The sequence below is a fragment of the Mesoplodon bidens genome (genome assembly GCF_964165515.1).
Source record: "Mesoplodon bidens genome assembly, chromosome: 3".
Classification (NCBI taxonomy): Eukaryota; Metazoa; Chordata; class Mammalia; order Artiodactyla; family Ziphiidae; genus Mesoplodon; species Mesoplodon bidens.
The window spans coordinates 162,985,556-163,002,271 of record NC_138178.1 but is presented as its reverse complement, the minus strand read 5'-3'; the positions used below and the strand labels follow the sequence as shown (position 1 = coordinate 163,002,271).

General features: G+C 40.7%; 1 protein-coding gene across 3 annotated transcripts in view; it reads left to right on the top strand.

The window, feature by feature from the left end:
- The first annotated feature begins 2,437 nt into the window (after positions 1–2,437).
- GALC (galactosylceramidase) overlaps positions 2,438–16,716 on the top strand; it is a 59,324-nt gene continuing 45,045 nt past the window's right edge. The window contains exon 1 of one of the 3 annotated variants that reach the window (XM_081226908.1): positions 2,438–2,673. In XM_081226908.1, coding sequence (XP_081083034.1) covers positions 2,479–2,673 — 195 coding nt within the window. In that variant the 5' untranslated portion in view covers positions 2,438–2,478. Of the gene's footprint in view, positions 2,674–2,695; positions 2,894–16,716 lie in introns of those variants that run through there. The other 2 variants (XM_081226909.1, XM_081226910.1) reach the window with 2 other exon arrangements.

Sequence of the window (16,716 nt, the reverse complement as noted above, 5' to 3'; positions counted from 1 at the left end):
TTTGTTGTGTCAGGATATTGAGTCCTATCCAGACCCCTGGTTATACAGGAATTTACTCATGTTTTCTAATAGAACTTGTAAGGTTTCATTTATTTACATTTAGAGCTTTATCCATTTGGCGGTTATACTTATGTGTGGTGTGAGGTATAGATCTAAAATTTGATCTTTTCCCAAATAGTTATCCAGTTGTCCCAATGTCATGTTTTAAAAAGCCCATCCTCTTCCAGTGATTTAAGACACCACCACCACAGTGATTTCTGTTTCTTTAAGTTCAACTTAACTAATATAAATATATATTGAGTACCCACCATGGGTTGGACACTGCTCTTAAGAAGTACAAAGAAGAAGAAGACTTGGCCTCTGGCCTTGAACTTGTGGCAGCCTAATTCAGACTTCTAAAAGTAAAGCCATTTCTTGAAGTGAGACAACAGACTTTATCAATAACTTTTCATTAAAAGGCAAGATTGCTCACTTTTCTCAAGACCATCTGATTTTGATCACTTCAGAAAACTGGGAAATTTGCTGTGGCTGAAGTACAGCTGTGATACTCAGAAACATTGCTTATTTAAGAGAAAAACTGTCCTTTTTAAACTCATCTGACTTCTGACTACTGAGAGACGCTTCTTTCCTACTGTCTGGTGTATTTCAGGGACCCTGAAACCACAGAAGCAAGGGAAGCCGAACACACAATCACTTGTCTGATAACAGCCATTTCCCTTTATCTCACGTCCTGAGCACATCTGAGTGCTGTGCCCAGCAGTTCAAGGATCTCTCTTTCTCAGCTTGTATTTACTGCTTTTTTATTAGAAACTTTCTTGTCTAATGGTTTCCTGAGCATAGATTAGAAATTTGCAACAAGAGACATTTTCCCTGGTAAGCAATTACTTTGGTTATGAACTAATAGGAACTAGTGGTACATATCTACTGTTAAATATTCTGTTTCCTCTTTTACAAATATCACACATTGCACAAATATTTGTGGTGTGCCTTCCAAATACAAGGTGCAACAGTGCGTTACAGAATGACATATGCTGGGTTCTGGTTTCAACTTCCCAGTATGGTATTTTTTCCTCTATTTTCTTCTAGTTACATGATTATGCAGATATTACATGCATATCCCAGATATAAAATCTCAGGGTTGGTAGGAAGCTTAGCATTTACTTGATTTATCAGCCACGTCTTGCATCCACTGGTGCTCCGCTCATGTTTAAAATTTTATTAGAACAGATGGATCAGAGTGAGTTCAGAGAAGGTAAGTCTATGGAACTTGACTAGTTACTGACTTGAATCATAGAATGGTGATTGTAAGGAAGGTAGTTCAGATAAGTGCTGTATGGGGAAAAGAAGAAATGGAAGAAAACAAGTGGCCAATATACAGGGAACTATATAATTTATCATACAAGCCAGAACATTTTTAAGGGTGAAAGGAATACTATTAATAATTATGTTAGGACAATAGACACAAGCTGGGACTGTCCTTGATAAATCATAATAGACCTATAGTAATTTAGGAGGATGGAAAGAGTAAGCATACTCTCCATTTAAGAACCTAGAGATATCATAAGGGCCTGACGAGTGTGTTTACGGGACTGCCCAGATAAATTTTTCCTCCTGGTATAATCATAGTCTTGACACTTAAATTTACGTTTGCAGTTAAGGGGCAAAACAATCAGATCTGGGGATCAGAGATGCTTTCTCTGCAGCCTCTCAACAGTCTCTTCAATTTGTTTCAATACCAAGGAAATCAGAAATCTCAGACCAATGCCGGATGTGGCAGGAATCCCAGGACAATCCACAACTTCCCTGCCCATTTAGGGTTATCTGCCTGGAACCATTTCAACTGCCAGCGGCAAGTACCTTATGAAGCCACCACGATGAAGTTGTTACCAGGATGAAGTTGTTACCAGGATGAAGAACCATGTCAGCTAAGGCTTGCTAAGTGTGTCACGCATTCAGCTAAGATTTACTGCCTGTCTGCTGCCTTACTCGTATTTCATTTAATCATATGTCCCCATGCGGCTGCTCTTCTTGCTTCATCTTACGTAAGAGGAGACTCAGGCTCAGAAAGCTAAGTGACTCCACCAAGGTGACAGCTGAACGGGGACTAGGATAGAGACTCAAGCCTGCTCCTCTTTCTTGTTCTGCCACGTACTGGCAGGTGGTAGAAGCGCCCGGAGACGTTCGGGGAGGTCCATAGTAGGCCACGCACTGCCCTGCTCCCTTGGCCTTGGACATCCACCTCCCCTTCGATAAAGTGCTCCAGTGGGTGAAGCCGAAGGAGAGGCAGCGAACGGATACACGCGACTCTGAACTTGGGCCGACTAGGAAAGGCGCGCTCCGCCCTCCCCCAACATTACGGCGGCTGCGTCAGCGAGCTGCGGCCCACACTCAAGATGGCGGCGGCGGCGCCAGCGGCCTCCTGCCCTTCCCCATCATGGCGGCAACCGGAACCGCTTCCGGAGTCGTGTGATCCATGCAATGGCTGAGCACCTGCTCCAGGCTTCCCGGCAACGCCGAGTGAAAGCCATGACGGCTGCCGCGGGTTCGGCGGGCCAAGCCGCGGTACCCCTGCTGCTGTGCGCGCTGCTGGCACCCGGCGGCGCGTACGTGCTCGACGACTCCGACGGGCTGGGCCGGGAGTTCGACGGCATCGGAGCGGTCAGCGGCGGCGGGGTGAGCAGCGGGGGGTGGGACATGCGTGTGGCGTCAGGGGACCGCTCCGTCTCTCCCCACAAGCCCTCGCGGCCTAGGTCTCCCGTCGCGGCCCGGCTCCCGGCGGGCGCCCCTCGCCTGGCTGTCCAGATCCGCCGGCTGCGGGGCTGGAACCTGCGTTTGCTGGTTTAAAATGAACCTGTAGAGCCAGTTAGATTTAACAGATCCGGGGGTCCACCGAGTAAGTGACAGGTCTAGATAGTGACAAGGCTGGGGCTCAAACCCTTCCTTTCCCTGGGCAGCGGGGCCTGTTTGGGGGGGGGGTCTCTTCACGTTGGAGAGGGCACTCTGGGAGGGTCGCTCCAGAGACGGCCAGGGAGCCGAGGAGCATCCGTCTGCTGAAGAGGATGCCCTAGTGGGATGCTTTGGCTGTGCCTCTTCTTTTTTTAGGGAGGGGGGTCGGGGAGTCCTGGACCAGTACTGCAGGATGCGGTTGGGCTCTTTCAAAGGGTCAAGTACCGGATAAGTTTTTGTTAGGAAGCACAGCAGGTATCACAAGGCCTCTTTAAGAAGGTGAGAGGCTAGAAACTGTCTGGGACTTTTTTTTTTTTTTTCTAATGGCAGGCTACACCAGTATCAACTGATAGTTTAGGATTGTTTACTGTTGGAGAATTGTTTTCCCCTCGGATGGCAAAGGCCTAAGGGGGTGAGTTGCCCTCTGGAAGGGGCAATGCCTCATTGGTGGCTATATATGTGTGTGAGGAGAGGGAAACGATGGGTCACCAGTCAAGATAGTGACTCACCACCGTTAAGATGCATAAGAATCACCTGGTCCGTTTGTTTCAATGCAGACTCTGGCCTCCCCGCCAGCTCCCATTCTGACTTTACAGTTCTGGGGTGGGGCCTGAGAATCTGCTTTATAACAAATGCGCCAGTGGCTTCTCATACTAAATGTTGAGAGAACTATTTTCCTGATTCAAGGATCTCTGGAGCAAGCGGTTTTTTGTTTTTTAAATAAAATTTTAATTTAAAGATAGTTCCAAATTTACAGAAAAGTTGCCAAGACAATACAGAGTTCTCATATACCCTGTAGCCAGTTTTCTCCTGTTATCAGCATACCACATTAGTACGGGACCAACCAATTAGTGTTTGTCCCAACCAATATTGATTACTTTAATGAAAGTCTGTACTTCCTTTCATATTTCCTTAGTTGTTACCTAATGCTCTTTTTCGTTTTCAGGATCCCATCCAGGATACTAATTGCATTTAACTGGCATGTCTTTTTAGTCTTTTCTAGGCGGTGTCACTTGGGAAAAGTTCGTATTATCTGGGCATTCTAAAATACTTATGTTAAGGGAGACGTGAGGGCCATTCCAGCTTAATGCAAAATTTTGTGTGGGCACAGCTGGTAATTTCCTTAGTTCCCTAGTCATGCTGATGGGTGGCTCCTAAGCCTGGGAGCTTGCCACAGTAGCATGATTGTTCTTGGCTCCTAACAATTTACTTAGTCCTGTCTCATGCTCTTTGTAACCATTGTCTTGTCTTTGTTTTATCCCCTTGTGTTTATAGCTTTTGGGTCCATGGGGTTTATGGTGGCAGATCTTTGGTGAGAGAGATTTTCTTTTTTGTACCCCAGATCATAGCTAGAACTGATTTTATTTGAAAATAGTAAGGCAGAACTCTTGAATTGGTTGAATGGGTTGTTTGTGGGGTTGAGTCAGATTTGTGCTTGTATCCTTAGATGCAATTCAGAAACAGCTTGAATGCTTGCTTGCTGGGTGGATGTTTTGGGCTGGTCTCAGCATATTGATAACCAGTGCTGTGGAGGGACTGGTCCTTGTGCTTCTTCTTTTTTTTTTTTTTAACGTTTTTATTGGAGTATAACTGCTTTACAATGGTGTGTTAGTTTCTGCTTTATAACAAAGTGAATCAGTTATACATACACATATATCCCCATATCTCTTCCCTCTTGTGTCTCCCTCCCACCCTCCCTCCCTATCCCACCCCTCTAGGTGGTCACAAAGTACCGAGCTGATCTCCCTGTGCTATGTGGCTACTTCCCATTAGCTATCTATTTTACATTTGATAGTATATATATGTCCATGCCACTCTCTCACTTTGTCCCAGTTTACCCTCCCCCCACCCCATGTTCTCAAGTCCATTCTCTAGTAGGTCTGCATCTTTATTCGCATCTTGCACCTAGGTTCTTCATGACCATTTTTTTTTTTTAGATTCCATATATATGTGTTAGCATGTGGTATTTTTTTTCTCTTTCTGACTTACTTCACTCTGTATGACAGACTCTAGGTCCATCCACCTCACTACAAATAACTCAATTTTGTTCCTTTTTATGGCTGAGTAATATTCCATTGTATATATGTGCCACATCTTCTTTATCCATTCATCTGTTGATGGACACTTAGGTTGCTTCCATGTCCTGGCTATTGTGAATAGAGCTGCAGTGAACATTGTGGTACATGACTCTTTTTGAATTATGTTTTTTTCAGGGTATATGCCCAGTAGTGGGATTGCTGGGACATATGGTAGTTCTATTTTCAGTTTTTTAAGGACCCTCCATACTGTTCTCCATAGTGGCTGTATCAATTTACATTCCCACCAACAGTGTATGAGGGTTCCCTTTTCTCCACACCCTCTCCAGCATTTACTGTTTGTAGATTTTTTGATGATGGCCATTCTGACTGATGTGAGATGATATTGCATTGTAGTTTTGATTTGCATTTCTCTAATGATTAATGATGTTGAGCATTCTTTCATGTGTTTGTTGGCAATCTGTATGTCTTCTTTGGAGAAATGTCTATTTTGGTCTTCTGCCCATTTTGGATTGGGTTGTTTGTTTTTTTGATATTGAGCTGCATGAGCTGCTTGTAAATTTCGGAGATGAATCCTTTGTCAGTTGTTTCATTTGCAAATACTTTCTCCCATTCTGAGGGCTGTCTTATCATCTTGTTTATGGTTTCCTTTGCTGTGCAAAAGCTTTGAAGTTTCATTAGGTCCCATTTGTTTATTTTTGTTTTTATTTCCGTTTCTCTAGGAGGTGGGTCAAAAAGGATCTTGCTGTGATTTATGTCATAGAATGTTCTGCCTATGTTTTCCTCTAAGACTATTATTGTATCTGGCCTTAAAAGTCTTTAATCCATTTTGAGTTTATTTTTGTGTATGGTGTTAGGGAGTGATCTAATTTCATTCTTTTACATGTAGCTGTCCAGTTTTCCCAGCACCACTTATTGAAGAGGCTGTCTTTTCTCCATTGTATATTCTTGCCTCCTTTATCAAAGATGAGGTGACCATATGTGCGTGGGTTTATCTCTGGGCTTTCTAGCCTGTTCCATTGATCTATATTTCTGTTTTTGTGCCAATACCATACTGTCTTGATTACTGTAGCTTTGTAGTATAGTCTGTAGTCCAGGAGCCTGATTCCTCCAGCTCCGTTTTTCTTTCTCAAGATTGCTTTGGCTATTCGGGGTCTTTTGTGTTTCCATACAAATTGTGAAATTTTTTGTTATACTTCTGTGAATAATGCCAGTGGTAGTTTGATAGGGATTGCATTGAATCTGTAGATTGTTTTGGGTAGTATAGTCATTTTCACAATGTTGATTCTTCCAATCCAAGAACATGGTACATCTCTCCATCTATTTGTATCATCTTTAATTTCTTTCATTAGTGTCTTATAATTTTCTGCATACAGGTCTTTTGTCTCCTTAGGTAGGTTTATTCTTAGGTATTTTATTCTTTTTGTTGCAGTGGTAAATGGGAGTGTTTTCTTAATTTCACTTTCAGATTTTTCATCATTAGTGTATAGGAATGCCAGAGATTTCTGTGCATTAATTTTGTATCCTGCTACTTTACCTAATTAATTGATTAGCTCTAGCAGTTTTCTGGTAGCATCTTTAGGATTCTCTGTGTATAGTGTCATGTCATCTGCAAACAGTGACAGCTTTACTTCTTCTTTTCCAATTTGGATTCCTTTTATTTCTTTTTCTTTTCTGATTGCTGTGGCTAAAACTTCCAAAACTATGTTGAATAATAGTGGTGAGAGAGGGCAGCCTTGTCTTGTTCCTGATCTTAGTGGAAATGGTTTCAGTTTTTCACCAGTGAGGACGATGTTGGCTATGGGTTTTTCATATATGGCCTTTATTATGTTGATGTAAGTTCCCTGTATGCCTACTTTCTGCAGGGTTTTTATCATAAATTGGTGTTGAATTTTGTTGAAAGCTTTCTGTGCATCTATTGAGATGATCATATGGTTTTTCTCCTTCAATTTATTAATATGGTGTATCACATCAATTGATTTTGCATGTATTGAAGAATCGTTGCATTCATGGGATAAACCCCACTTGATCATGGTGTATGATCCTTTTAATGTGCTGTTGGATTCTGTTTGCTAGTATTTTGTTGAGGATTTTTGCATCTATGTTTATCAGTGATCATGGTCTGTAGTTTTCTTTTTTTGTGACATCGTGTCTGGTTTTGGTATCAGGGTGATGGTGGTCTTGTAGAATGAGTTTGGGAGTGTTCCTCCCTCTGATATATTTTGGAAGAGTTTGAGAAGGATGGGTGTTAGCTCTTCTCTAAATGTTTGATAGAATTCGCCTGTGAAGCCATCTGGTCCTGGGGTTTTGTTTATTGGAAGAGTTTTAATCACAGTTTCAATTTCAGTGCTTGTGATTGGTCTGTTCATATTTTCTATTTCTTCCTGGTTCAGTCTCGGAAGGTTGTGCATTTCTAAGAATTTGTCCATTTCTTCCAGGTTGTCCATTTTATTGGCATATAGTTGCTTGTAGTAATCTCTCATGATCCTTTGTATTTCTGCAGTGTCAGTTTTTACTTCCCCTTTTTCATTTCTAATTCTATTGATTTGAGTCTTCTCCCTTTTTTTCTTGATGAGTCTGGCTAATGGTTTATCAATTTTGTTTATCGTCTCAAAGAACCAGCTTTTAGTTTTATTGATCTTTGCTATCGTTTCCTTCATTTCTTTTTCATTTCTTTTTGATCTGATCTTTATGATTTCTTTCCTTCTGCTAACTTTGGGGTTTCTTTCTTCTTTCTTTAATTGTGTTAGGTGTAATGTTAGGTTGTTTATTTGAGATGTTTCTTGTTTCTTAAGGTAGAATTTTATTGCTATAAACTTCCCTCTTAGAACTGCTTTTGCTGCATCCCATAGGTTTTGGGTTGTTGTGTTTTCATTGTCATTTGTTTCTAGGTAGTTTTTGATTTCCTTGTTGCTTTCTTCAGTGATCTCTTGGGTATTAAGTAGTGTATTGTTTAGACTCCATGTGCTTGTATTTTTTCCTGTAATTGATATCTAATCTCATAGCATTGTGGGCAGAAAAGATACTTGACATGACTTCAATTTTCTTAAATTTACCAAGGCTTGACTTGTGACCCAAGATATGATCTATCCTGGAGAATGTTCCATGAGCACTTGAGAAAAAAATGTATTATATTTTTTTGGGTGGAATGTCCTATAAATATCAATTAAGTCCATGTTGTTTAATGTATCATTTAAAGCTTGTCTTCCCTTATTTATTTTCATTTTGGATGATCTGTCCCTTGGTGAAAGTGGGGTGTTAAGTCCCCTACTATGATTGTGTTACTGTCGATTTCCCCTTTTATGGCTGTTAGTATTTGCCTTATGTATTGAGGTGCTCCTATGTTGGGTGCATAAATATTTACAGGTGTTATATCTTCTTCATGCATTGATCCCTTGATCATTATGTAGTGTCCTTTGTCTCTTGTAATAGTCTTTATTTTAAAGTCTATTTTGTCTGATATGAGAATTGCTACTGCAGCTTTCTTTTGATTTCCATTTGCATAGAATATATTTTTCCATCCCCTCACTTTCAATCTGTATGTGTCTCTAGGTCTGAAGTGGGTCTCTTGTGGACAGCATATATACGGGTCTTGTTTTTGTATCCATTCAGCCAGTGTATGTCTTTTGGTTGGACCATTTAATCCATTTACATTTTATGTAATTATTGATACGTATGTTCCTATTACCATTTTCTTAATTATTTTGGGCTTGTTATTGTAGGTCTTTTCCTTCTGTTGTTTCCAGCCTAGAGAAGTTCCTTTAGCATTTGTTGTAAAGCTGGTTTGGTGGTGCTAAATTCTGTTAGTTTTTGCTTATCTGTAAAGGTTTTAATTTCTCCATCAAATCTGAATGAGATCCTTGCTGGATAGAGTAATGGTGGTTGTAGTTTTTTCCCTTTCATCACTTTAAATATGTCCTGCCACTCCCTTCTGGCTTGCAGAGTTTCTGCTGAAAGATCAGCTGTTAACCTTATGGGATTCCCTTGTGTGTTATTTGTTGTTTTTCCCTTGCTGCTTTTAATATTTTTTCTTTGTATTTAATTTTTGACAGTTTGATTAATATATGTCTTGGCGTGTTTCTCCTTGGATTTATCCTGTATGGGACTCTCTGTGCTTCCTGCAGTTGATTAACTATTTCCTTACCCATATTAGGGGAGTTTTCAACTATAATCTCTTCAAATATTTTCTCAGTCCCTTTCTTTTTCTCTTCTTCTTCTGAAGCCTCTCTAATTCGAATGTTGGTGCATTTAATATTGTCCCAGATGTCTCTGATACTGTCCTCAATTTTTTTTTCATTCTTTTTTCTTTATTCTGCTCTGTGATAGTTATTTCCTCTGTTTTATCTCCCAGGTCACTTATCCGTTCTTCTGCCTCAGTTATTCTGCTATTGATTCCTTCTAGAGAGTTTTAAATTTCATTTATTGTGTTGTTCATCATTGTTTGTTTGTTCTTTAGTTCTTCTAGGTCCTTGTTAAACATTTCTTGTATTTTCTCCATTCTATTTCCAAGATTTTGGATCATCTTTACTATCATTCTGAATTCTTTTTCAGATAGACTGCCTATTTCCTCTTCATTTGTTATGTCTGGTGGGTTTTTACCTTGCTCCTTCATCTGCTGTGTGTTTCCTTGTCTTCTCATTTTGCTTAACTTACTGTGTTTGGGGTCTCCTTTTTGCAGGCTGCAGGTTCATAGTTCCCGTTGTTTTTGGTGTCTGCCTCCAGTGGCTAAGTTTGGTTCAGTGGGTTGTGTAGGCTTTCTGGTGGAGGGAACTAGTGCCTGTGTTCTGGTGGATGAGGCTGGATCTTGTCTTTCTGGTGGACAGGCCCATGTCTGGTGGTGTGTTTTGGGGTGTCTGTGACCTATTACGATTTTAGGCAGCCTCTCTGCTAATGGGTGGGGTTGTGTTCCTGTCTTGGTAGCTGTTTGGCAAAGGGTGTCCAGCCCTGTAGCTTGCTGGTCATTGAGTGGAGCTGGGTCTTGGCGTTGAGATGGAGAGCTCTGGGAGAGTTTTGCCGTTTGATAATACGTGGAGCTGGGAGGTCTCTGGTGGACCAGTGTCTTGAACTTGGCTCTCCCTTGTCAGAAGTATAGCCCTGACACCTGACTGGAGCACCAAGAGCCTGTCATCCACATGGCTCAGAATAAAAGGGAGAAAGAAAGAAAGAAAAAGATAAAATAAAATAAGATAAAATTAAAAAGTTATTAAAATAAAAAACAAAAAATAATTATTAAAAATTTTTTTAAGTAATTAAAAAAAAAGAAAGAAAGATGAGAACAACCAAACCAAAAGTAAATCCACTAATGATAGTAAGTGCTGAATAGTTTATTAAAAAGAGAAAAGGAAAAAAAAAAAAGGACAGAACCCTAGGACAAATGGTAAAAGCAAACCATACAGACAAAATCACACACAGAATCATACGCATACACACTCACAAAAAGAGAAAAAGGGAAAAAAAAATATCATTACTCCCAAAATCCACCTCCTCAATTTGGGGTGATTCGTTGCCTATTCACGTATTCCACAGATGCAGGGTACATCAAGTTGATTGTGGAGATTTAATCCACTGCTTCTGAGGCTGCTGGGAGAGATTTCCCTTTCTCTTCTTTGTTCTCACAGCTCCCAGGGTTCAGCTTTGGGTTTGGCCCCACCTCTGCATGTAGATCGCCGGAGGGCGTCTGTTCTTTGCTCAGAGAGGACGGGGTTAAAGAAGCAGTTGATTCGGGGGTCTGGCTCACTCAGGCCGGGGGGAGGGAGGGGTATGGATGCAGGGCGAGCCTGTGGCGGCAGAGGCCACTGTGATGTTGCAGCAGCTGGAGGCGCGCCGTGCGTTCTCCCGGGGAAGTTTTCCCTGGATCACGGGACCCTGGCAGTGGTGGGCTACACAGGCTCCTGGGAGGGCAGGTGTGGATAGTGACCTGTGCTCGCACACGGGCTTCTTGGTGGCTGCAGTAGCAGCCTTAGTGTCTCATGCCCATCTCTGGGGTCTGCGCTGATAGCTGCGGCTTGCGCCCGTCTCTGGAGCTCCTTTAAGTAGTGCTCTTGATCCCCTCTTCTTGCGCACCAGGAAACAAAGAGGCAAGAAAAAGTCTTTTGCATTTTCGGCAGCTCCAGACCTTTGCCCGGTCTCCCTCCTGGCTAGCTGTGGCCCACTAGCTCCCTTCAGGCTGTGTTCATGCAGCTCCCTCCCACTGTGCAGGTCCCGTCTCTATTCTTTTGTCTCTGTTTTTTCTTTTGCCCTACCCAGGTATGTGGGGAGTTTCTTGCCTTTTGGGAGGTCTTAGGTCTTCTGCCAGCCATCAGTAGGTGTTCTGTAGGAGTTGTTCCACGTGTAGATGTATTTCTGATGTATTTGTGGGCAGGAAGGTGATCTCCACGTCTTACTCTTCTGCCATCTTGAAGGTCCTCTCTGTGCTTTTTACTATGATTGCAAGATGCCCTCAGTGATAACCATCAGAAAACTTTGCAAATAAAAGGTTTATTACTCACAGGTCCTGGAAAGCACATGGCACACCTGGACCACACAGGGAGGTTGTAGGTGTGGGGGGGGTGGGGGCCTGGGGTTCTGCTTTCATTAGGGTCAAGGGTGAGGCCTAGGGTTTTGTGGGCTCACTTTTATTGGTGAGTTCAAAACTTAAGAGTAGAAATTTAAAGTGCAGGAAGAGAAAAAATAAGCGACCCTAATGATGGTCAGTTATCGAAATCAACCAAGATCTCTAAAACAAAGAATCCCCCCCACCCCCTCCCGCCAACCCCAGCCTGGCTCTTTATCTAGTTCTGTGGCTGGCAGTGTGTTTATTTGAGATAGCTATCTCTGAAGTGGATAACTCTGGAGTGGATGCCTTGTAATCAAAGCTTAAGTCCTGCCCTTCCATTATACAAAAGGAAAAACCAACTGTTGGGGATTACACTACAATCCACCCTTGGTGCTTAGGCATCAGAGTCAGTGGTGAGGACATTAACTGCCTGAGTAGCTGATTTACTAAAAGTCAGGGATAGGGCATGTTGTAACCTAGAAAGATTTTAGTAGCACTCCTATAATAATTATATGGAACAAGCAATAGTCCTGAAATCCAGCTGGTAGCCATTGACCCAAGCTTAAAGGGTCACACCTTGAAACGAGGTCAGTGATGTTGGGGCCCTAGGGATCTGTTCAAAGATTAGATAACGTTATGATTAACATCTTGGGACATCTGGTGTGAGTAAGTTTGAATCTGTGCTGAGTTGGTGGATTGCTCCATATCGCACCCAACCACTCTCTTAGAATAGGTCAGTTCAATTAAAGGATTGTGTCTCATTTGAGGAGGCAGCAATGCAGGTACGTTTAGAAAGTTAGGCCTCTATGGTGCAAATATTTGATTCAGGTTATTTCATAAGAGGCATTTCTACGGAAACAAAAGCAAAACAATGGTTAGTGGTTGGAGCAGATTATAAACCTAGTCTGAGTCCTGAGGGTAGCCAGTTGAGATTTCTAGATACAGGACTTGAAGCATATTCAGACGGGGTGGGGACAGATGGTGGCAATCATAGATTTTCCTGGTTTGTAGTCTGAATATCTCTGGTGGTGGGGAGGTTCTTTCTGAGTGGTCCATACAGCAAGAGGCACAAAGATTGTTCATACATGAGCTGTTGTAGTGATTTCTCTGGAGTTTATATCTAGTTGTCCTACTTTAGCTTGCATGGCTTCAAGAAAATGGCAATTTTAGTTCTCAATAATTCCAAGTCAGAAAGGTGGGAAAAAGTTGGAAACAATATCTGGAGAGTTGTAGCCAGATATTAGAGGAAGTGAGAAGAATTCAGTATTCAGTCCAGTTTACAGGTAGAAAACAAACCTCAAAGGCAATTAACAGGACTAAAATCTGATATCCACAGGGTGTCCTTTAGTTTCCCCTTCCCCCCACCTTTTATCAGAGGTAACCCAAATAAGGCTAATTTACTTGCAAAATAAGTCTGGCCTGATTATTTAATAATTAATTAATTTATTATTTATTAAGTGCAACAAGAATAGTGATAGGCCATATAGGCTCTTTCAAGTATACTTTGCTGGACCTCCACACAAGGAATCACAGATTGGACTCTTAGAAGTCTCTCTCAAGGTAGGAAGCCAAGCTATGAGCTTACCATCAGACTTTCCCTGCAGTACTGATAGATTTGGGTGAATTCCTTTCTTCTCGAGGTCCGCCGAATATCCTGAGGTTCCTACATCTGCCAGGAAGCGACCTTCCTTACTCACCTGGTAAGGCTTCTGTAAGCAAGTTGCCAGGCTGATTTTTCCAAGGACCTTTATTGGCTCCATAAGTCAAGCTTAGTCAAGCTTAGTTCCTTAAATCTGTCTGGTCATATCTGAGTCTATGTTCATCTCTCTCAGATATGACATTCCAGTTAAAACCTTGGTAATATAATCAATGTTTCCAATTGTGTCCTGTTACAAGGAGGACAGATTCTTAGGAACTTATGCAAATAAATATATTGCTATGAAAATGAGAATACTCACTAAGAGTTTCTAAATTCTGAAGGGATCAGGTAGGGAGAAATTTGTTTTATCTTTGTTTATAAGGGTACACTTTACCAAATTGCTGTAAGTCATAGACAGCTTAGGAAAAGGGTTTCCTTAAGTCTGGGGGGAAAAAACCATTCAAGAACTAACAGTGTTTCAGATAAAAAGTCATAAAATTATAATTATCCTCATCAGTTCATTCAGTTCCTTGTAATTAATTCTGATTGATCTTGATCTTTAGTTAGTAGTTTTATGAACCTTTTTTATTTTTTTATTTTTTTTATTTTTGTGGTATGCGGGCCTCTCACTGTTGTGGCCTCTCCCGTTGTGGAGCACAGGCTCCGGACGCGCAGGCTCAGCGGCCACGGCTCACGGGCCCAGCCGCTCTGTGGCACGTGGGATCTTCCTGGACCGGGGCACGAACCCGTGTCCCCAGCATCGGCAGGCGGACTCTCAACCACTGCGCCGCCAGGGAAGCCCTGAATCTTTTTTTACCTTAGAGTTCTGTAAATTCTTACCCAGTTGAGCAATATGATCTGAAAATTACCAGAATCCTGTACTTTAAGTTAGAGTCCTTTCCACAAGTCTTCTTGAAGATGAAGCACTTTTCGAAGAACACTTTTGCAAAAGCATCAGAGTAAAACAATAACTGTCTGTAAATGAAAAAAAGACTTAAACACGACCATGTTAAAGATCTGATAAAGTTTATTATAATGCAAATGACAAGGAAATTAGGTTATTTCTGTTACATACAACATTTTAAGTTAATAACTAGAATTACAAGTGATAACATTATATCAGGATATAGCAGGTATCTAGGAATTTCATGTGATTTCTGGAACACATATATTAGTAACATATATCAATACAAATATAACCTAAAGAAGGTTTAGCATTATGTCTTTGACAGTACTTCCCATGCAATTTAACATACCAAATAAGCCTAATTAGTTTAATGTCTGTCTTTTTATAAGGAGAAAGATCACATCTTTTGAGATGTTCCAGGGCCCATCTGGAAAATCTCAAAGTTATTTTGAGGTCAAAAAGACTTCATTTAGAATTTGATTTTGGAAAGTTTGTCAAAATATCAAAAGGTGTTAAAACACTTGATTAAATAGGATTGTTGGTCACTGTGAAGTAATACTTAGTTATCCATTTAACCAAAATGACAAGAACTTCACAGGCAAATACATAAAGTTACTTATTTTAATCCCAGTTTAACACCCCCCCGCCCCAAACACACAACCTTAGCTCTTTTAATAGAGAAGACTCACTTTTTTTTAAAGTAATTAAACATTCATTAAAGATAATGTGAAGCATAGAATATTATTATTATTTATTTATTTATTTATTTATTTTTGCAGTACGTGGGCCTCTCACTGCTGTGGCCTCTCCTGCTGCGGAGCACAGGCTCCGGACGCGCAGGCTCAGCGTCCATGGCTCACGGGCCCAGCCGCTCCGTGTCATGTGGGATCTTCCCGTACCAGGGCACGAACCCGTGTCCCCTGCATCGGCAGGCAGACTCTCAACTACTGTGCCACCAGGGAAGCCCATAGAATATTATTTTGATAAAACACAGAATCTTTATTTCCTAGGCAGTTTACTTAAAAAGTAAAGAAAAACCTTTCACAGGCTTATCAAGAGCAGACCAATAGTCTAATAAAAATTTGTCTTCTTAGCAGATGAAAGATAATTAAATTTTAGTTTTACATAAGTACGCTATTAAAGTTTATTTTAAAAAATCCTTATAATAAATTTATTTCAGTTTTAGCTAGCTTGACTACACAGGTAAAATTCCCTCTCTTCTTCTCTCTCTCTCTTTCCCAGCTTCTATATCCATTCATTTTGTCTACTTTAGGACAAAATTACTTTCATTTCCCTAACAAAAATACATCTCCCTACCTCATACCTTTTCTTAGCCAAAATACATCCTACTTTCCTTGATAGAATTGTTTCCCTTATTATTTCTAGTATTTTAATTACATATATTAGTTAGAATGCTTGACTCTTATAAACCTTAATTTCTATTGAAAACTAGGAAGTAAACAATTGTGAACTGTTATACCAGTATTCTGTAGGTTGGCAAATTTATGAATATATTTTATAATTTCTAGAAGCATATGCTTCTTTTTTGGTACAGTTTTTCATTGTAGCACAAGACATGTTTACTAACAGATCTAAATATCTTTTGTTTCTCTGTGATAAGAAACCAAAAGTAGATAAACCTATGTTCAGTAATTAATGTTTTAGCATTTTATATTATTCGGAAATTATCTATATATTTAATGAATTTCCATCATTTAACTTAGCAAAACTCTAAGGTTTCAAGTTACCAACGAGATTTGGGTGACTATTTTTAAGTAGACATACCTTAAAACATAATTATTTTTGAAAAGTGGATGCCTCGGTGATCAGAGCTTAAGTTATGCATTTGCATTACAAGAAGGAAAAGCCAGTGGATAACTTGGTCTGTAGTCTGATCACAGATCTGACCTTCTACTGTGGGAAAAAAAAATCTTTTCCCTAACCCAGCTGATTTTTACACTTTTATTTCCTAATGTTGCAACCTCACTCATAGGTGCTGGTGCATATTTCAAGGTAAACAGTAGACTAATGGGCTAATGTATTTATTCTTTACTACTACCATTCATTCTCTTTTCTATTTTTGTGATTTAAACCTGGAATAGCCAGTATTTCATAAAATGAGACTCATAATGTCCTAATATCTTTACTTTGATATTAAGTCCATTGTTTAACTTGCTGAAAATGGAAATGTTTTGTTATTTTATGTTTATTAACTCAGTTTAAAATTATTAAAATGAGAAGAATTGTTTCATAACTCAGAATAGGAGACTGTTATCTATTCTAATAGTGTCCTTATGTGTAATGCATCACTCATCTTAGAAGTTCGGTAAATACCGATTGGGTGAAAATGGTTGCAACACTATATTTGTACACCACTTTATTTTTGTTTGTTTGTTTGTTTTGCGGTACGCGGGCTTCTCACTGTTGTGGCCTCTCCTGTTGCAGAGCACAGGCTCTGGACGCACAGGTTTAGTGGCCATGGCTCATGGGCCCAGCCGCTCCGCGGCATGTGGGATCTTCCCGGACCGGGGCACGAACCCGAGTCCCCTGCATCGGCAGGCGGACTCTTAACCACTGCACCACCAGGGAAGCCCTGTACACCACTTTAAACTTCTTTCTGAAGTCCCTGGTACCTAGCACAGTTTGTGGCAGT